The sequence below is a fragment of the Macaca thibetana genome, chromosome 3, assembly GCF_024542745.1.
Source record: "Macaca thibetana thibetana isolate TM-01 chromosome 3, ASM2454274v1, whole genome shotgun sequence".
In the NCBI taxonomy this organism is placed as follows: Eukaryota; Metazoa; Chordata; class Mammalia; order Primates; family Cercopithecidae; genus Macaca; species Macaca thibetana.
In genome coordinates this window covers 78,416,520-78,437,847 of record NC_065580.1, presented here as the reverse complement: position 1 = coordinate 78,437,847, position 21,328 = coordinate 78,416,520, and the positions used below count along the sequence as shown (strand labels likewise).

At 45.4% G+C, this 21,328-nt stretch overlaps 1 protein-coding gene across 16 annotated transcripts in view; it reads left to right on the top strand.

Annotated features, from left to right (window-relative positions):
* Nucleotides 1-16,999, top strand: part of ICA1 (islet cell autoantigen 1) — a 155,724-nt gene extending 138,725 nt beyond the window's left edge. For all 16 annotated transcript variants that reach the window (XM_050782972.1, XM_050782964.1, XM_050782974.1 and 13 more), the window contains 2 exons: nt 1,761-2,033; nt 16,731-16,999. In XM_050782972.1, the coding sequence (XP_050638929.1) occupies nt 1,761-2,033; nt 16,731-16,852 (395 nt within the window). In that variant the 3' untranslated portion in view covers nt 16,853-16,999. The remainder of the gene's footprint in view (nt 1-1,760; nt 2,034-16,730) is intronic.
* Nucleotides 17,000-21,328: the final 4,329 nt, after the last annotated feature.

Here is a 21,328-nt window from a genome sequence, read left to right as displayed (position 1 = left end):
TTGCTTTCCTTTCCTTTAGCTCCTGCCTTCATCAACACAGGTGGGCCACCTGCCTGACCTTACAGTCCTGCCTCGCCCACCACGTGCAGGCTCAAGTGGTTCCTGAACAGCCCTGTTAATATCACACTGTCTCAGAAGCCTGTTTAAAATGCCATTTTCCCCATCTTCTCACCCACAACACCTACAGGCTATGTCTTAGTGAGAATTTCTGTGATAAGACAAACAATAAGAATGCTTACATTAGACAGTTGTCCGACTAAAATGATGTTTTGCCACTATTTTTAAACCACAGTGACATGAGAGTGACTAGATTCTTCCCCTCCCTGATTTATAGCCTGTCTGCTCAGCACATCAGAAATCCCCTTCATCTTTAGATCTTTATGTAAAGTGTGATTGAAAATAGATCCAGTAAAGCCAACACAGAGAACTTAAAAAAAAAAAAAAAAAGAAGGCTTTACTTACTAATTATCTTATATATTTGAAGAAAACCTGGTCATCTCATTTAATATGACCATATCAGAATTGCAGCATGGCTCAGAAAAAAAAAATATTAAACATGATTTTTTTCTTCTCTTTATGAATTAACAACAAAAATGTTTATAGTTTCCAAGTGGCAATTAGATACCACCACAAAGCCACAGTTGATAATACTATCTGTCTTTGGTTCTCAAAATATGTAATAAACCCAATGAAAGGACTTGGTGTAAGATTTCTGATAGTAATGCTACTTGTATTCAATATTCAGTATTCTGCCAATGTTCGTAATGTAAGGATGGCTGTCTTCTTTAAGGCCTTCCTTCTGAAAATGCTACTTGTATTCAATATTCAGTATTCTGCCAATGTTCGTAATGTAAGGATGGCTGTCTTCTTTAAGGCCTTCCTTCTGAAAAGGGAGTTAGGTTTAAGGTGTATTTCTTTTGGTCTTCCTGACAACACCAAGGTGGCCCTTATTAACATGATAACCTTATGGATGAGCAAACAGAGACTCAAGGGGGTCTAAGGGTTTTACTGAAGTCACACAGCAGGGAAGGGGTGGACCTGAGGCTTCGCCTCTGATCTGGTGCTCACTTCAACTCCCCCAGAACTGTGTCTCTAGCCTGTGAAGCTCCCTGACCCGCAGCCTCTTTCCCTTTTATTTTATTGCTACAAAAGGTACTCAGGCAAACCAGACCCACTTTTCCTTTGCTTCATGCAATGGAGTTTCAGCAAAGTGGGAAGGAAGTAAGGATGCCTCTCTTGGGCATTGTTGAGCTTCTGGACATCCTTCCCTTCCCTGTCGTGCCCTGGACTAGGGCGTGGTGAAGGTTCTTTCCCCATCCTGGGTGGTAGGACAGGCTGCCACATGGTGTGTTGCTGTTCCAGCCAGGCAATGTGTATTGAGGGCTTGCGTGGGAAGATTTGGGAAGCTATACAAACAAGGAACTAAGATCTCCAACACGTTTTCAATCTTGGCTTTGTTTCATATCTGAGAAATGTTTTGGCAAATTTGCTTTTATATTAAAGAAAAAGCAAAACCCTAGAGTCTGATGCCCAGAAACTGAACTTGCTTTGGAGGACAGGGGACAAGGAAACATGGGATTAGAAATTTAATTCTATAAACTCTTAAGAGAGGCTATAAGAATGGCATGAACTTATATTTTGATGACCTTTTTCTTAAATCCAGCCATCACCCAGTCTCCCCCTTCGCAGCCCCCACAGCATTGATTCCTGAGGGCTTGAGCCCTCCGTGGTGATGTTTTGTTCTCTGTTACTTCAATCAGCTTGCCTGGGACCAGTGGCAGGGACCCCGGAACCCGAAGGTGCTGACAAAGATGACCTGCTGCTGTTGAGTGAGATCTTCAATGCTTCCTCCCTGGAAGAGGGCGAGTTCAGCAAAGAGTGGGCCGCTGTGTTTGGGGACGGCCAAGTGAAGGAGCCAGCAGCGCCCACTATGGCCCTGGGAGAGCCAGACCCCAAGCCCCAGACAGGCTCAGGTTTCCTTCCTTCGCAGCTTTTAGACCAAAATATGAAAGACTTACAGGCCTCGCTACAAGGTAGGTATGGTGGGGATCGAAATGGGGTTTTTTGTTTGTTCATTCTTTTTATTTTCAATCCAAAAGCACATTTCTTCCTTCTTTGTGTTTTTTAATGTTTTCTCTATTTTTATTGACTTTTAAACTGGAGACTCAGAATCACATTCCAACTTTATGTTGCAGGGTTTAAAATACATTCCTTTTCATAATTCTCCCCCTGTGTTAACATCAAAGGTTAGAGGAGTGGTTCTAAATCATATTGTCATCCTTGGATTTTAGACGACTTGTGGCATACTTGAGAGGATCAAACTGCTTTCATGGTCAAGGCCCTGTTGACTTGGCCACTCCGCCCTGAGTTCTCCACGTTCCCATAAGCATGCCCTCTTCCTGGATGCTGACTGACATTGCACGGGGCTTCTTCACTGTTTTTGCAGATTAAGTTTTATCTTGCACTTCTGCTCCCCTTCTGTTCTGATCCACCTCTCCCCTGAGGACCCCCAACTAGCTCCGCTCTTGTGGTTCTGCCCGAAACACAGGGCCAAACAGTACCTCCTCAGCCACAGAAAAAATAAGAGTCTCCACACTGATCAGAAGTGGTTTGTCAGGCCAGGCATGGTGGCTCATGCCTGTAATCCCAGCACTTTGGGAGGCCAAGGTGAGTGGATCACTTGAGGTCAGGAGTTCGAGAGCAAGCAGCCTGGCCAACAATGGTGGAAGCCCGTCTCTACTAAAAGTACAAAAAAAAAAAAAAAAAATAGCCAGGCATGATGGCACATGCCTGTACTCCCAAATCCCAGTTACTCAGGAGGCTGAGGCAAGAGAATCGCTTGAACCCAGGAGGCAAAGATTGCAGTAAGCCAAGATCGTGCCACTCTACTCCAGCCTGGGCAACACAGTGAGACTCTCTGGAAAAAAAATGCTGGGGGGGGGCGGTTGTCAACATCAGTAAGGGTTCAAGGTACACCAACAAGTGCTGGCTGAGAATTGCTAGCACTGGAACACATTGGTTTACAGGGCGAAGTCTGAAACTCAGGTTGAAATTCAAATTTTTAAGTTTGAGTTTCTAAACACACAAAGGAAACCATTTTTTAGTATTTCAACACTTTTTCCTTCTTTCATGTGACTTTAATTGTAAAACAGGAATCACTTAAGAAATTCTCAAACTCTTTTGGTTTTTCTATGAATTTAGGCTGTCTCCCTAATAAACAACATGTTTATCTGGCACTTAAAGCTAAGAACAAAACGGTAAAGCTGGAACGATTAAGTAATTATGGGCTATTAAAACCTCAGGTCTTTGGAGATGAGATCATGGACACAAGAGTTGGTGGGCAAGACCAAAAAAAAGTCTCTTTTTTTTTTTTTAAATGAAATACATGACTCCTTTTATCTTCCTTTTTTTTGTCTTGTTTCGTAGCCATTTCATTTATTTGCAGTAATGGAGGTAGAGAGAGCAGGGATAAATGAAATCCAAAAATGTTTCTCCACCCTGAGTTTCACCCCAGGTTTCACCACCTCATTCACGGGAGCTGCAAATGAATAAGGCTGCCAACTGATTAGAGTTTCATCCCCACCCACCTGTGGTGGAGGTGCTAACAAGCCCTGAGAGAGTCAAGGCAGAGCCCAGATCCTCAAGTGATATCTTAGGGCTACTGAGGTGTGTTGCAGAACGAACCTCACTCAGATCCTCAGCTTTGGAAACACAAGAGCCCCTACTACCCAGAGGGAATGGCTGGGACTATGTTCCTGCTTAGCCAGGGTGACTGAGTGTCAGTCATTGTAAGAGCCCATGCACACACATCCGCAGACAGCCAAGAAGTCAGAGCTCCACGCCCACTTCCTGAGCAGGCAAAGTGAGAGAGGCTCATCTCAGTGCCCACAGTGGGGCTGCCAGACGATGCCTGAGAGCTATGACAAGGGCAGCGGCCACGGGGAATTGCACTTCAGCCTTGCCCCATATACATGGGAAAGGCACCAAACCACATTGAGGTCTAAGGAGGGAGGTGTTCTGAGAGGGAGAGAGAAACACAAGCTCATGCTACGGAAAGAGAAACAGGAACTGCAAAGGGAGGCCATTTGTTACTCAGGCCAACAAAATCTCATTTGAGGTTGCCATCCTACTAGCACTTCAGCAAGTCTCTCATTCATTCAACAAATATTTACTGGGCCCCACTGTGTGCCAGGCGCTGGGAATTCAGCTGAGGACAAAACAGACAAGGCTGTCTGCTGTCCTGGAACTCACACTGTAACAGGATGCAGATAGGCAGAGAATAATAAGCATAATAATAAGCAAATCGCACAGTAGGCTAGAAAGTGATCAATGTTAGGGAGAAAAGGAAAAAGTAGAGCCTGGGGATAATGAATGGAGTTTTGGGACTGTCAGGGTAGTAGGTCAGGCTGCACAACTGAATAGGTTCTTACTGGGAAGATGAGATCTGAGCAGAGACTTGCAGGAGGTGAGAATGAACCATGTGGAGCTCTGGGCAGACAGAACAACCTGTGCCAATGCCTAAGGTGAGGACATGCCTGGTACAGTGAAGGGTCTTCAGGAAGGGCACTTGGCTGGAGCCAACTAAGCAAGGGGGAGGGATGCTCAGAGGATGCAGAGGCGGAGGCCAGGCCATACAGGGACTCATAGCTGTTGGAAGAACTTAGACCCTTTTTCAGCCCAAGTAAAACTGGGAGCCATCACAGCATGTTGAGCCACAGAGTAACATGATCTGATTTCCTATTTAAAAGGGTCATTCTGTCTGCTAAAAGTTTTATTTCCTCTGCTGGGATTCTATCAAGGTCAGTGTTAAAGGAGTTACCACCCAGGCACAGTGGCTCACGCCTGTAATCCCAGCACTTTAGGAGGCCAAGGTGGGCAGATGGCTTGAGGTCAGGAGTTTGAGAGCAGCCGGGCCAACATGGTGAAATCCTGTCTCTACTAAAAATACAAAAATTAGCTGGGTATGGTGGTGCACACCTGTAGGTCCAGCTACTCAGGAGGCTGAGGCAGGAGAATCATTTGAACCTAGGAGGCAGAAGTTGCAGTGAGCTGAGATCATGCCACTACACTCCAGTCTGGGTGACAGAGTGACTGAGACTCTGTCTCTAAAAAAAAAAAAAAAAAAGCTGAGTTAACTTGTAACTACTGTACTATTTCCTTTGCATGCAAACAGCTGCCAATTGAATACCTACAGAATTGAAATGATAGGAGGGAAAAATGCCAAACCTAGGTGGTTGAAATAAGCAGCCCATTCAGCTTCTGCCACACTTACAGATTCCCAGCAGCTGCTCCCAGTTCAGGGATCCTTGATCCTTCAACACATGTTTGTTACAAATGAAGGATGGACATTCTGCTTCCATAACTGATCCTATTGTCAAATTTTGCCTTCTATGTTTCTATCAGGACCCTCAGTCCCCTCAAAAAGGAAAGGATGAATGTTAACTTGAGATTTTTTTTTTCACTGCATCCATGGCCTAGAAAATCTACCTGTACATGGCTGGGCATGGTGGCTCACGCCTGAAATCCCAGCACTTTGGGAGGCCAAAGCGGGCGGATCACGAGGTCAAGAGGTCTAGACCATCCTGGCCAACATGGTGAAACCGTGTCTCTACTGAAAATACAAAAATTAGCTGGGAGTGGTGGCACGCGCCTGTAGTCCCAGCTACTCGGGAGGCTGAGGCGGGAGAATCACTTGAACCCGAGAAGCAGAGTGAGCAGAGATCACACCAGTGCACTCCAGCCTGGGCAATAGAAGGAGACTCTGTCTATTTAAAAAAAAAAATCTACCTATGCACATGAATAGTTATATATAATAGTTTAATAATTATTATTCAACATTGGCCACCCTATATTGAAACTGCTTCCCGTGATCAACCAGATAATCTCAAAGACCTATTTCAATAAACCACTTAAATGACTAAGTAGTCAAACTAAACACAGAGTAGAAAATCTCATTGGGTTGGCCAAGTACTGTGGCTCACACCTGTAATCCTAGCACTTTGGAAGGCTGAGGCAGGAGGATTGCTTGAGGCCAGAAGTTTGAGACCAGCCTGGGCAATATAGTGAGTCGCCATCTCTACAAAAAGTAAAAAATAAGAAAATTTCTTTTTAAGTAGCTGAGCATGCTGGCGCATGCCTCTAGTCCTAGCTACTTGGGGGGCTGCGGTGAGAGGATTGCTTGAGCCTGGAAGGTGGAGGTTTCAGTGAGCTGTGATCATGCCACTGCACTCTGGCCTGGGCAACACAGTGAGACCCTATATCAAAAAAATATAAAGACTATTTGGCATCCTGGCTCAGTGAAACACCGGGGAGGAGTTCAGAGCCTGGGTTTTATCTTACAATCCCCCCCACCCCTCCTCACTCTGAAGCTGGTGGTCAGGCCCCTTCAGTTCTCTGGGCCTTTACCTCTTATCTGTAAAATGAGGTCATGGACTTAGCTTCTTATCCCTGTGTTATCTTCTTACCCCTCGGTTAGTTCCTACTGCAGAGATGCGGAGGTCTAAAATTATATGATTCAGTGAATCTACAATTTGTAGATGGTAAAATAACAGCCAGCACTTGGTGTGACACGTGCTATGTGCCAAGAACTGTCCTGTGTGCTTTTCACATGGATGAACGTTAATCCTCACCACACCCTTCCCAGCCAGCTACTATTACCCGTTTTATTGCCTGGGAAACTGAGGAACAGTGGTTAAGTGATGTGCCCCAGATCACACTCCTGTTAATGGGCAGGCCAGATTTTGAGCCCAGGCAGCCTGACTCCAGAATCCATGCCTTTTACCATGCCCCTCGGTACAGTCTCTGATAGCAAAAGGGATTTCCCAGTGGGGCTCTTCAGGCATCTCTTTGGAAGCCGTCAGAGGGGCAGAATTTGTAATGACACCCTGGCCTGGGCATCCTGGTCGCACACAGGGATGGAGACATTTGGGGAGCCATAAAGGAGGAATGGGTGTGGGAGACAGAGGCTAAGTCCACACAAAATTGAATGATGCTCCACAATAGAATATTTGAAATTGAGATTGTCCTAGGAAATCATGTTCCTGTGTGCCAGCAGCCACATTCACTCTGGCACAACCCTGCTGAGTCTCAGGTTGTCCTGGCTGGCTGTGAGAGACTGGGGCACCGAGTCCTCAGGGACAGGCACCAGGACTGAACTGCAAGCTCTGGGCCACCTCCCCAGCTCCCTTAACCCGTCTCACAATCCACATTTCCCCCTCTTCTTCCTCCTTCATCTCTTCAGTTTCCTCCTCTGTCGTCTCCCTGGATTCTCCCCTGCTTTTCTACCTCTCTACCTCTCTTCTTTGTCCTCTCTCCTCGTTCTGTCCCCAGTCCCCTGGGGAAACGGAGAGGAAGGGGGATTTGGAGAACACTGACATCTTCTTTTCCTCCTACTTTAAGCTCTAAGAGTCCGAAACAAAGGAATGCATGTAGAATGAAGTTGTGCTGAAAATGAGAAGATGAAGTTAATTTTAGCTGGGATTTCTAAGAGTGACTGAAGTTATCAGCATGATAGGGGGTGGGGGTTCCTGTGTCATGCAGTGATGAGAAAATTGTGCCTTCCTGAGGCCTCTTTGTGTGAGTAGGAGGAGAGCCAGCCAAAGAGGCCACCTGAGCTGGAGACAGGCAATGCTGAGAGGCCCTTAGAGTCAATGTTCTCAATTCTCTACCCATTTCCAAAATTTAGAAGTAGACACTGATACTAGAAAGATTACCAGTGGCTCAAAATAAACGCATCAGGACATCTTTTAATTTAGGACTCTGCAAACCAAAGTTAGGAATCTTGTTCCAAATCCCCAAAAACATACAGCCCTGTGTTCCTTCACGGTGTTCGTTTTACCGAATTCTGAGATGCCGTTGCCATCTGGGTGGATTTCCATTTAAGGCTAATATAATGTCAGGCTTCGGGTTATCTCCATTTCACCTTTCATCAAACAGTGCTCACCTCTTGCCATTCCTGGCTTAGCCTGCCTCCAGGTAACTGACATTCCCAGTACTCAGAATCATGTGAGGGAAAAGACCATGGGGTATATTTTTAGTTTGAATGCAGAGCAGGCACTCTTAGCACAAGGCAATGGAACTGAGTTCCACCAAAGTGCAGCCCTTCCTATGCCTGCTGAGGGGCATTTGCAGGCCTTGGAACTCTGCAGAATTTAGTCCACAGAAGGAACTTTGATCTACTCCACACCCGTTTTATAGATCAGGGAATCAAGGAGCCCCAGAAAGGCCTTGTGACCTGCTTAGTTGTTGCAGTTGTTCCACCATTTGAATAAGGTCTAAACTCCTCAGCATGGCTTATAAGGTCCTTTAGGACATGACTGTCTCCTCACTGTCCACACCGCCCACATCTTTGCTTAGCTGTCTTCGTGGCATTGCTTCCCTGGAGAGCTGCGTGTGCTATCAGTACGCCTGACTCCAGCCATATCAAGCTTCAGTGCACCCGTCTGTCCCCACCATGGGGTCTTGGCACATGCTGTCCCTTCTCCTTAGAGCATGCCACTCACCTCCGCAGCATGCTGCTTGTCTTACCTGGCTAACTTCTCATCCTTCAGCATCTCAGCTCCAATGTCATCTCACTGAGGAGCCTTCCTTGAGTCCCCCCGCCTGAGCAGTCAGGGTGTTTCTGCTCCCCACGTCCATGACAACCTGTACTTAATCATTCCTCTCCCCTTACCTTATTGTAAAATTGATTCACTTTATTTTAACTTTTAATTTCTATGGGAATAGTAGATGTATGTATTTGTAGGGTATGTGAGATATTTTGATACGGGCATGCAATGGGTAATAATCACATCAGGGTAAATGGGGTGTTCATCACCTCAAGCATTTCTCATTTATTTGTGTTACACACATTTCAATTATACTCTTTGGGCTATTTTTAAGTGTGCTATAAATTATTGTTGAGTGCAGTCACCCTGTCATGCTATCAAATGCTAGATCACATTTATTCTATCTACCTAGATTTTTGTACCCGCTAACCATCCCTACTACCCCCACCCCTACCACCCTTTCCAGCCTCTGGTAACCATCATTCTACTTTCTATTTCCATGAATTGAATTGTTTTAATTTTTAGCTCCCACAAATGAGTAAGAACATGCAAAGTTTGTCTTTCTGTGCCTGGCTTAGTTCACTTAACATAATGTCTTCCAGTTCCATCCATGTTGTTGCAAATGACAGGATCTCATTCTGATTCCATTTTCTGTCTCTCGCTCGAGGTCGTCATGGGAACAGGGCCCATATTTATGTTGCTCACCATCGTATTTCCAGAACACAGCTCAGTGCCTGGAATACGGTAAATGTACAAAAGTACTTGCTGGCTGGCTGGCTGGCTGGCTGGCTGGATGGATGGATGGATGGATGGATGGATGGATGGATGGATGGATGTCAGGCAAGAAGTGGGGGAAAGGACAACTGACAAATGACACTAGATGAAAAGAAACCAGTCCTAAAATGGGAACCCTTGAAGATGATGCCCTCAGGGGTTACTCCTGTCGTCTACTTGTCTACTTAGCTTACAAACTCCCAGATTCCGATTAGGTTTACTGAGGGCCTGCTCTCTAGCCTCTCTCCTACCTGGTTTCATCTACAAGATCCCATTTTATCCAAACAACCCCCAAATGAGGCAGGACATTTTATCTCCCCCTTGCAGGTATGGAAACTAGGCCTGATGGGGAACTGTGGGTATCAGGGTGGTGCTTGGCCACGTGGTTGTGGTGTTCCCACTCTCCCCTTCACAGGCAGCCCCAAGAGAGCTCTCCAGGCTGTGATCCCCGCCCAGCCCAGGTCTTCGGCTCTCCCAGCTGGTAAATGACACCCATGGCAAAGCACAGCTCTGGGCGGTGTCCTTTGGCTTCACTTGCTGCTCTAGCTGGCCAGCCTTATGCTTGGCTGATTTAGGTTTTCCTTTACGTGAGTAAGGGGGGCAGCGTTGCTCTAAGAAAATTTTATATGTTTCCTGCAAATGGGTAGCACATTTGACATATCAAAGGATCCTGAAAGCTAGGGTAGTCATTTTGTTCACAGAACTCACTGCCCTGGTCGCTCACTCTTCACCACCCCTCTCCTGACAGAACTACTCTGAGATGGGCTGACATCTTTCTGGCCACACCTTCATGTTAAAAATGCCTCAGCCAACTTCACACCAGCTAGAGAACAGTTGATGGCAATTATGGGAATATTAGCAACACTAAGTTCTCTTTAAATAGCATTTTTTCCTGACAGAAGCCAAGACATTTGAAATCTGGCTTGGCATTCAATCTGTAATTACCCTCATTGCACCCTTCTCCTAAATAATTTCCAAAGTGATATGAATGAGGTTGAAACTGTAGCTGAGCTTAGTATTTGCTTTTTTTTCCATAAATAGTTGGTGTCATAGACATACTATTTTATCCCTTCATGCTCATGTAGTCGAATTGTTAGACTGATGCTTAATAACTGTTCTGAGAAAAGAATGTGACTTGGCAAACTGGCTGTCGTTTCTGCTTCACACCATGGGGAAAGGGAGTAATGATGCCCTGTGTGTGTTTGTGAACATTCTGAGGTGTACTGTTCCCATCATCTTAGCTCCCAAAGAGGGGATGTCTTCAGGCTTTATGATCTTCACATCCTCTGCTACAGAGAAGCCCCCAAATCCATGGATTCTAGGTGTTCATTGTATGGTTCCTGAGTGCTTCAGGTGAACAATATTTAAAAATCCATACTTACAAAGGAATTCAAGTAGAAGATATCTGTTTTGTCTATAAAGGAATCTGCCATTATCATCTTTTAAATCACATGTTTGAAAATATAATTTGTATTCCTGGGTCCTCTTATTTATTTTTTTATCTTTGAGATGCATTCTCACCCTGTCACCCAGGCTGGAGCACAGTGGCGCGATCTCAGCTCACTGCAACCTCTGCCTCCCGGGTTCAAGTGATTCTCCTGCCTCAGCCTCCTCAGTAGCTGGGATTACAGGTGCCTGCCACCACACCTGGCTAATTTTTGTATTTTTAGTAGAGACAGGGTTTCACCATGTTGGCCGGGCTAGTCTTGAACTCCTGACTTCAAGTGATCCACCTGCTTTGGCTTCCCAAAGTGCTGGGATTACAGACGTGAGCCACCACACCCGGCCTCTGGGTTCTTTTAAAGCATGACTTGATACACAGATGTTTCACTTATTTATAGCTTTTCAAGAACACGCACATTACATGATGGGAAGTGAGCTCCATTTTGACGTATAAATTGATTTCTGCCTCCTTTTAGGAACGTGTTCATGTGATACTTTGAAAAATACAATGCTTCGAGTCTGCCTCTTTTTTCCAGTGTTCTCTGCAGCTGAGTGTCATGCGTATTTTTGAAATGGGAAGAATTACCTTGTTTGAGTTCCCACTGTGTCACATAGCGTACAGGGATCGGGAGGGGTTGACTTCTCTACTCCCCCCTGGCTTTTCTGAGTCAGTTCCAGTTCTCTCTGGAAGTGTGGGCCCTCCAGGAACTCTGTCCGAGGACAATAGGATTGAAGAGCATAAAGCTGCAAGATTTGGAGTCAGCTGCCTGGGGGTGTGGAGTCCGGAAGTGGGCCCCTCTGATTCTTAGGAGTACCTCTCTCCTAGTCCTCACACTGGCCCGAAAGGCATCCTGTGATTCTAATCCAAATGGTGACTTAGGCAGCCTCAGCGACCAGCTAAGGAAGTGCTTCCCGAACTTTTACTTACATAACAATCACTGAGTGGTTGCTAAAATCATTTCCTGGGCTCTACTTGCAGGGATTCTGATTCAGTAGGTCAGCAATGGCTCATGAACTTGAATTTCTAACCAGCACATAGGTGATGCCCATGCCTCTGTTGAGGACACACATTGTGAGAACCATGGCTCTGAGAGACTGAGGGCAAGCTGCAGGGGTTAGGGGAAGGGTGGCATGGGCTCTGGAGGACAGGTGGGTCTTGGGTACACTTAGTGTTAGAGAAGGATTGCAGGAAACGGTGACAGTTACCAGTTACATTCAGTATGATCGGCATTGTTTGGCACACACAGCAACCACAACTGTAACTTTCCACATTTACCACTGTTTTATGTGATTTGGGTCTAGAAGGAAAATGGTCAGGGGCCAATTTTCTAGGAACCAGGGAGGTTATGTTATTCCTGGATTACACCAAATACTGGTTATTTTAAAAAACTGTTTTATTGCCATATAATTTATATGCCAAAAATTCACCCATTGTAAGAGAACAGCTCAAGGATTTCTGGTAACTTTATATTGTGCAGCCTTCACCACAGTCCAGTGTTAGAACATTTCTGTGGTCCCAGACAGCTCCCTCCAAGTCTAGTGCTTTTGATTGTTTGTGAATTCTGTTATGTATGTGTTCAAATACCTTTCCAATGAATAACAATGCCTTTTAGAACTCTTCGTATTTTTTCATTGTTCTAGAGTCAATAAATAGGTCACAGGCCACCTGTTTCATTAAGTTAGTCTTAATAAATAAGTTTGTGAGGTTTGTGCCATTTGCCTAAACTGAAATACTTCAACCAGTGCATATTATTATAATACTGAATATGTGCCAGGTACTGCTTTGCCATCTCTTAAAATAATGTTTTAGAAGTGTACTTCTCATGGTTTAAAAGAGTGCTCTGTTAATGTAATAGTCATATATTTGAACACCCATTGGGTAGCATTCAGTGCACTAAAGGATATAAAGATGAATAATACATTGTCCCTGGCTTCCAGGGGCTCAGGACTCTAGGAGATGAGATGAAAATATAAACTAAGAAATAGAGTATAATTCTATAATGAAGTCCACTGGAAAGTCTGAAGCTTAGAATGGCAGAGTGAACAAGTGGCATTAAATCCTATACTTTTTGTGCCATATACGGAGTGGCATTCTTGCTCTGGACATTGGTTTCACTGCCCCATCTGAACTCTGCCTTCCAAACATGATCTCTCTTGAAGGCCTTATCAGATACAAAGCTTTTCCTTAAAAAACACTGTGACCAGAGTATCCCAATAAAAGGATAACAGTTTTAAGCATAATGATCCCAACAGTGATGCATCCTCTGATGGTCTACATTTTATAGTGAGAATCAACAACCCACTTAATCAGCAAACATCTACCTGTGCTGTGTTAAGTATTTTGGAGCAAATTGAAAAACAAAAAATTTCTTGTCTCATTGAGAAGATAAGACTTGCATATATAGAATGAAAGCAGAGGTGCAAAGAAGCTTATGGTAAAGTTCTGCATTAAATATGAGTCATGCCAAAACCTCCAGGACAGACAGTAAATGCTGTGTGGAACTAGGTTTGCTGTCCCTAAAACAGGAGTGCTGAATGCCTCTTAACCATTCTGGGGCAGGCAGGGCACAAGGGGCATTATAGAACATGTGGTTGGGTTATACAAGGTGTATTAGTCCATTTTCACACTGCTATTAATATAAAGAACTGCCCAAGACTGGATAATTTATAAAGGAAAGAGGTTTAATAAAGGAAAGAGGTTTAATTGACTCACAGTTCAGCATGACTGGGGAGACCTCAGGAAACTTAAAATCATGGCAAAGGTGAAGGGGAAGCAAGGCATGTTCTTCACAAGGAGGCAGGAAGGAGAAGTGTGGAGCAAATGGGGGAGAGCTCCTTTTAAAACCATCAGATCTCACGAGAACTCACTATCAGGAGAACAGCATGGGGGAAACCATCCCCATGATTCAGTTACCTCCACCTGGTATCTCCCTTGACAAGTGAGGATTATGGGGACCATGGAATTACAATTCAAGGTGCGATTTGGGTGGGGACACAAAGCCTAACCATATCACAAGCCAAATACCATTGTAAGGGGGAGGCATAAAGTTAAAGAGGGATTTCTTTCCCCCACATATATTTGTACTGGACTGTCATTTACTTATCTGTATTAATTAAATCTCCCAATTTATATTAGCTATGTAGAAAATAAAAGGACTGGATCACATTGGAAGTTGAGAAAATGTGCAGTTACTAGTCCTATTGCTTCATTTAATGGTGTTCTCTTTTTTAAGCTTTTCCCCATTTGTGACAGAAAAACAAGGCACCTGCTTTCCTTAGAGCACCACTGATAATCTTTGGTATGATCATGAAATGATTGTGCTTGAGAAGAAAAATGGGCATAAATAAAGCTAAAAAGCTAAAATGCCTTATCCATAGCAATTGTTTGTTTCGTTTTCAGAATCTAACCTTTTCCTTCATTTTTCATATTTTTGGATTGGGTTTGTTGATGTATATCTCCTGTCTCCTCAAATGTATTCCAGTATGAGGAACATGGGAGAAATGTCTTATTTTTATTCAGAGGCCACCATGGTTGAGAACCAAGAACATGGCCATCAACTGGTGGGTTCATGTGACTTCTTCTCTAGATGTGGCATGCTCTGGTTTTGAATATTAGGCTGGTCAGAGAGCAGTGTCAGTCCTCCTCCTACTCCATGGCCAGTACCAAAGACAAGCAGTCCAAATGACAACAGCCCTGCAGTGAAAGGTAAAAACAGCATTTTATCTCCCTGAAATGACAGCTGCCTTCCTTTCCAGTGGCCTAACCCATTTTCTGTACTACTTTGCTAATTTCCATTTGAACTTCTAGGGCTCAAAGCAGGGCTGTGAGATGGAGAATTTTGCATAATCCCAGAAATTACATTCTGACTTCTTTTTCTGGCTTAATGTCCTCATTCATAATTCCCTTTATCAAATTGTACCTAATGTCAACGAGTCAAATATCTACATGTGATTGGGTGGTCCCCAAGTTTGGTTGGAAGTACCAAGGTATGAAAGGCCTCTGAGGTTTGCTATTTTTAGCCAAAAATACCATTGCCACCACCAAATAGGGCATTTAATTTGTGCTCCTCAGAAAGGGCCAGGTTTCGTAGTTGTCAAAAGAGGTCGTTTCAAGTTCATGAGATCTGTTCTCTTTTGGGACAGGTCTCCCAAGGGAGCCTGTGCTCAACTGAAGATATCATCTGTGTTTGCAGCTCTAGCTCTGTTTCTTTGGTCATCACTGACTTTCTCTTGTTGGCCACAGGAAGTTAAAGGAAGTGTTTATTCCATTATCATCAAAAAGTGTTCCTATGATGTTCTTTTAAGTGTTTTGCAAATAAGTTGCACCTGCTTTGTCTCCAACAGTGGCTGCCTGGGGAATGTGAGGATTGTCCCAAAGCACAATCACTGACTCCTCACAGCAAGGCCATGGTAACGCTCGGAGGACCTCCTAAGACCCTTGAGGAGGTTAGAAGGAAGGGGAAACAAGTGTGTAGCATATTTTCACTGGAGTCATCTTTAAGATATTTTGATATCCTCTAGCAAGAATAGAGATAGGCTAATCCAGTGAAATCAGTCATGCCCCATACAGTTTCCTTGGGCCACCTTCTTCACGACTAAAGCAAGATGAATGACTCCCTTTTTGTAGGCAGTACCCTGCCCACTCCCCCTCCAACTCAGCTATAGTGAGCTCTCTTGTTTCAGATAATCATATCAAGATAAACCAGGTGATTCCAGGGCTAATTGCACATGGAATTCAATGTTACATAGTAATAACTTGCATATTACCAACTAGTCTTGATATAGTTTTCTCACTATCATAGATACAACTGATTTTTACATGTAGATACATTGATATCTACAAAAGACTTTTTTTTTACAAAAAGAGAAAGGGAGGGGAATCAGAGGTATAAAGTGGTCAGTACCCTATCTTAGCATTTCAGTGCCATTTTGATGAAAGGATCAAAGACCCTGTTTATATTGATATAATCCCATTGCTTCTATCCCCTCACTAACCACTTTTAGCAACTTGTCCTACCAGTACTTTCTGAGACTCTTTTCAGCCAGATGGCAAGCACATTCCTAGCTGCTCTCAGCTAGAAGGATCACCCATCAGAGACATTTTCTTCATGTTTCTGACACTCCCACCTGTTGGAGAAGAAAAAAGGCACAGGTCATCCAAGCCAATGAACTTAGATTCTCATGTGGAATGATTTATGTCTTTTAAACAAAGCCTTCGTCTTACTTAGAAATAACTTGCATGAAGCACTCTTTTGAGAATGTTCTCCTCATCTGGAAAATAATTTGGCTGTATGATCGTGGTATTCAGGAAGTTACGGCAGGTGTTTAGGTGGAAGAGCAGAAGGGAGTATTCCAATGAGGCTGAAGAGTGAGGGGAATTGACCCCCTGGGAGAAGGGAAGGCATGTCAGGGCCCTCCTTTTGACAGGAAAGGATTGAAGAAGGCAATGACCCTGAGAGAAGAGGAGAAGCCAGGCCTGGGCGCCAAACGCTTTTGGGCCTGTTGCTTTGACGGGTAAAAAGAGTGGCCATAATCTTTCTCCTGACCCAGCAGATTTGAAAAGATTCCTCCAGCAGGCAGTGGAAAGCCCCTTGCTTTCTCAGCCATTCAGTCTGATTTCTGAAATAACTATGCTATTTCCTGGTTGTGGTGAAGTGGCAGGGCCTGAGGGTTTGAGCAGCTTTTCATGGGCGATGGCCATTAGTAGGGTTGGGGTGCAGGTGGGAGTTTGTTAACACAAGAGCTTGTTATTCACAGAGCTTCAGGCCATGATTTGGAAATGTTAACCAACCGGCCAACCAGCCACAGGAGTTGGAATTCCCTAACCGTTGTCAGAGACAGAGTGCAAAGGGATTTGTCTGATTGAACATCCTGCATTTTAAGATGACCTGGACCTGCCTGCATCCCGCATGGCAGAGGCGGCCATTTGGAAGGTGGGTTTGCTCATGTTTCCTCTTCTCTCCCCAGAACCTGCTAAGGCTGCCTCAGACCTGACTGCCTGGTTCAGCCTCTTCGCTGACCTCGACCCACTCTCAAATCCTGATGCTGTTGGGAAAACCGATAAAGAACACGAATTGCTCAATGCATGAATCTGTACTCTTCGGGAGGGCACTCACATGCCGCCCCCAGCAGCTCCCCCGGCGGTAGCAGAAGTATAAAGTGATCAGTATGCTGTTTTAATAATTACGTGCCATTTTAATAAAATGAAAGGGTCAACGACCCTGTTTATATTGGTATAATTATTTACTCTTATTTGGTTTAAAGGGTTTTCATGTATCTCTATGTGGATCTAAACAATACAGGATTGTCTAGAAGCGGTTTCCAGGCCGCCGCTCTCCTGCCTACATCCCATCATGGCTGCTGCGGTGTCACTGGGCTACCATGAGATCCAAGTTGAAATCAGGAGCCTACTTTGTAGGTTTGAATGACGTGTCCTGAAGCCTCAGAGGCAGCAGGAGACTATCAAAGCTTAGATGCCTCCTTCTCTGCCCCCAGACTCTGTCCCACTTGGAGGAGGGCTGTAGGAAGATTCCTTCCTGCCAAGCCACCTTCCAGTGAGCTCTGGATGAAGCTCTGGCCAACCAAAGACACTGTCCCCACAGCAGGTGCCTGGTGGTCCACGTGTTCTCACACAGGTAGAGGAGCTGGGCTTCTCGCCAAGGCACAAACCTTTCTATGGAAAGCAGCCATATTTGCAGATACCACTGTCTCCTTTTGTCCTCTTCGTGGCTGGAATTCAAAAGCATGTATTTCTGAAGCCCCTTGTGACATTGTTTTTTTTTTTTTTTTTTTTTTTTAATTAAACAGAAAAGATATTTGACATGCAAAGTCAAGTTGATGGAGTCTGTTGTGGGGACTCAGTGATGTGCTGAGGAAAGTGCTCTGGGTGTGGGTGTGGGGACTGGAGTGGGACAGAGGAGAAGGATGGGTCCCAACTGCAGCCTTGAAGCTATTGATTTGACCCCGTGCGCCACCCAGGTAAGGCAGCAGCAGGCAGGACGACACGGGGCTTGAAGGATCAGACGGGTGGGAGCCACAGTTTTACATTTGGGCAGCTCGGATACTCTGCCACTATTACACACCCCAGAGCTCTCCCTGCCATGCATGTCACAGGTGACCTGCTGAGGGCCCACACACATCTGTGGTAGCCCATGTATACCCCTTTCAATGAACTAGAGGCCCAGAGTAGGGGTGGACTCCAAGACTGCCCCAGGAGATGGTTCCCCATGACTGGTTGGGCCAGGAGGTCTCTCCTGGACTCCTGCAGCTTCAGTGCCCAGCTCTGAAAGGGCTTCCTGGGGCCACTTCCTGAAATACACACACACAGGAACGGCTCATGGAAGGGCCTGGCCACAGCAATCACCTCCGTCCCTACAAGACACCTTGGAGGACTGGAGATGGGAGACTGTTGAGGTGTTCTTTCTCTGCACAGGAAAGTGCACTGCAGGTGAAATGGGGCATGTTACGGAGCTCACGGAACCCTGCTCACATCCGGGCCTACCATAAGCTATCCAGGGGGTCTCCTTTGTTAGAATCTCATTTAACAGATTCCTCAACCTGGCATTGGTGGGCTTTGAGGGTATGAAGAGTTCAGCACCAGGACCTCACCTTATAAGCCTTCCCGCACTCACACAGGAGGCCTTGCTGTACCCCCAGCCTCTGCTCCCCACCCTGGGCCTGTGCGTTTGCTGTGCACATCTCCTGGGATGCCATCACAACCCCACCTACCCTTCCCGAACATACCCAGAGCCGACGTGTTCCACAAGGACCTCTCCAAGTGCACCCCCAGGTCTCCTGTGAGGAACCAGCCCTCACCTTTCCCTGACACTTCATCAGTTCCTTCCCTCCCTTCCTGCCTCTCTCCCATCTCGTCCAGCAACACTAGGATGGTGCTTGCCCTGGCCTCACAAGGACTGTGCTTTATGCATGTGCCTCTACCACTAGGTGCTATGACCCCAAAGAACAGTCTCCCTGTTTCTCCAAATCTCTGTCTCCCCAGCAGTCAGCACCCTGCAGTCACTTTGTCAGCAATGGATTAATGATTACAGGAGTCAAGCTGCCCTGTGTGGAATGTGGACTCAGTCCTAGTTTCATCCTGGTTCACATTTGCAGCTGTGAAAACCCTGCAACCACAGTAAGAAGATGAGGGAGGAGGTCCTGACTCGCTCCGTCCAGGCTGGAAGCCCAGAGAGCTTGGTGGGGAAAAGGGTGGGACAGCAACACAGGTGGGTTTCATCTATTTCAAATGGATTACTTTAAATACTAACAGGTGGCATTTAAAAGTTGCTCTGTAGGTGGAGGGGAGAGGATTGTAGTAGCTGGACAGGCTTCGCTACAAGGAAAAGGAAAGAATTGCACGTGGAGGCATTTTCTCCCCAAATTTTCTTGACCTTAAAAAAAAAGAAAGATTCAATTCCCTTTTGACCTTAAAAAAACGAAAGATTCAATTCCCTTTTCTATCTGCAATCCGCTTGGCCAGCCTCTTGATCCCTTTTGATACGCGTGTTTTGATCCGGGCTCACGCAAAGCCCGTGGACCACCTTTTCAGTTTAAGAAGCAGCAGCTGCTGCCTGATTCTCTTTTAAGTGGCCTGCGTGCCTGCCGTGCCAAAGGGCTTCCTCCAAGACCCACCTCCCAGACCCTCCTCAGCCACCCAAGGACTGGCCCTGGCATGAAGAAGACAAAGGTACCATACCCTCTTCCTGTACACTCCCACTTGTCCCTCATTTTCATTTCATGATGGGAGCCTGGTCTGAATCACAGTTGCGCTGAACCCTTTGGGGAGATTCAGAGAGCACCTGTTCCTGGAAAGCTTTCCTGCCAATCCAGGTGGGGCGGTCCACCAGCCTCCCTTCCCTGTCCGCCAGCCAAAATTTAAAGAATATACAAATTTAAGAGAGGGAGGCAGAGACAATTCTTTTTCCTTCTTTCCCCAGCTGGCATGGGCTCTTGGTGTACGTTATAGACTCATTTCCTTCAAAATGTAATTTTAGAAATGTCAAATTGATTTTTGAGCTCTGGGAAAGTGAGAAAAGCACCCGTCAGCTTCAGAATTAGAAATGCACCAACTTAGGACAAACCATCACTTTTTGTCAGTGGTTTTTCCTAAAAAGATGTGATCTACTCAGAGTTGGCAGCCCTGGGCGGCCCGAGGCATCGGTGGGCCTGTAAGCAGGGCTTATGCATGGTGCTATTATTACCAGACAGGGGTCCTGATCCAGACCCCAAGAGAGGGCTCTTGGACCTCATGCACAAGAAAGAATTTGGGGCGAGTCTATAAAGTGAAAGCAAGTTTATTAATAAAGGAGGCCAGGTGCAGTGGCTCACGCCTGTAATCCCAGCACTTTGGGAGGCTGAGGTGGGCAGATCACCTGAGGTCAGGAGTTTGAGACCAGCCTGGCCAACATGGTGAAACCCCGTCTCTACTAAAAAAAATTAGCTGGGCATGGTGGGGCGCCTGTAATCCCAGGTACTTGGGAGGCTGAAGCAGGAAAATTGCTTGAATCTTGAGAGGCGGAGGTTGCAGTGAGCCATGATTGCTCCATTGCACTCCAGCCTGGGTGAAAGAGCGAAACTCCATCTCAAAAAATAAATACATAAATAAATAAATAAATAAGTAAAGGAATAAGGAATGGCTACTCCATAGGCAGAGTAGCGGCATGGGCCGCTTGACTGAGTATACTTAGTTATTTCTTGATTATATGCTAAACAAGGGGTGGATTATTCATGAGTTTTCTGGGAAAGGGGTGGAGATTCCCCTTTTTGGAGTAATCACCTCTTTAAAGCATCACCTCTTAATACTGTTGAAATGGCAAGTTTCCAACGCATGAACTTTGGGGTATATATTCAAACCATAGTAGGCGTGGTGGGAAATGGGCTGCGTGCCCAGCTTTTTTCATGAGCTGGAGTCTTACCCTCAAGGACCAAGAATAGAGAAAGTTCCTTAAGGCAGAATTGGGATGCTGTTATTAGAGAAAGAAAAAAATGGATGCTAGACAGGAAAATACAAGACAATCACTCTAGTTTCCAGTGGAAGACTTTCAGGAAATGCTTTTCCAGTCTTTCAAGAGGGCAATGAAACAGGGTTGTTAAATAACTGCAGTGGTTCCCAAAAAAAAACCCTATTAAGCGCCTCCCACCTGTGCCATGAGGCCACTCCCCAGCAGGCACTGGGGCTGGAAGTTTGGAGCTCTTAGTGGCCCATTGAGAATACTGACCTTCCCGCTGACTTCATGGGATCACAAAAGGAGTCCTAGAGCTTTTTGCTTCCAACCTGCTCATATCCATGCAAAGAAACTGAGGAGACCAAAGGAACGTCAAGTACTAAGTTTAAAGTTAAGGAAACCCAAGACTAGTCATCACATTCCTGTGGTTACTAGTCTTGGTTTTCCAGGACTGACTCCCAGGCCAATGCTTCTTAAGTGTTTGCTAGGAATTAAAAGTTGTAGAAAACAATTCAAATGCAAAAACAGGCAAAACTCCTGTCCTTCATGACCGCTTTTATTTTTATTTTTTCAGAAGTTAGTTACTAAGCACACCCTTTGGGGATAGCATCCAGGAGAGAC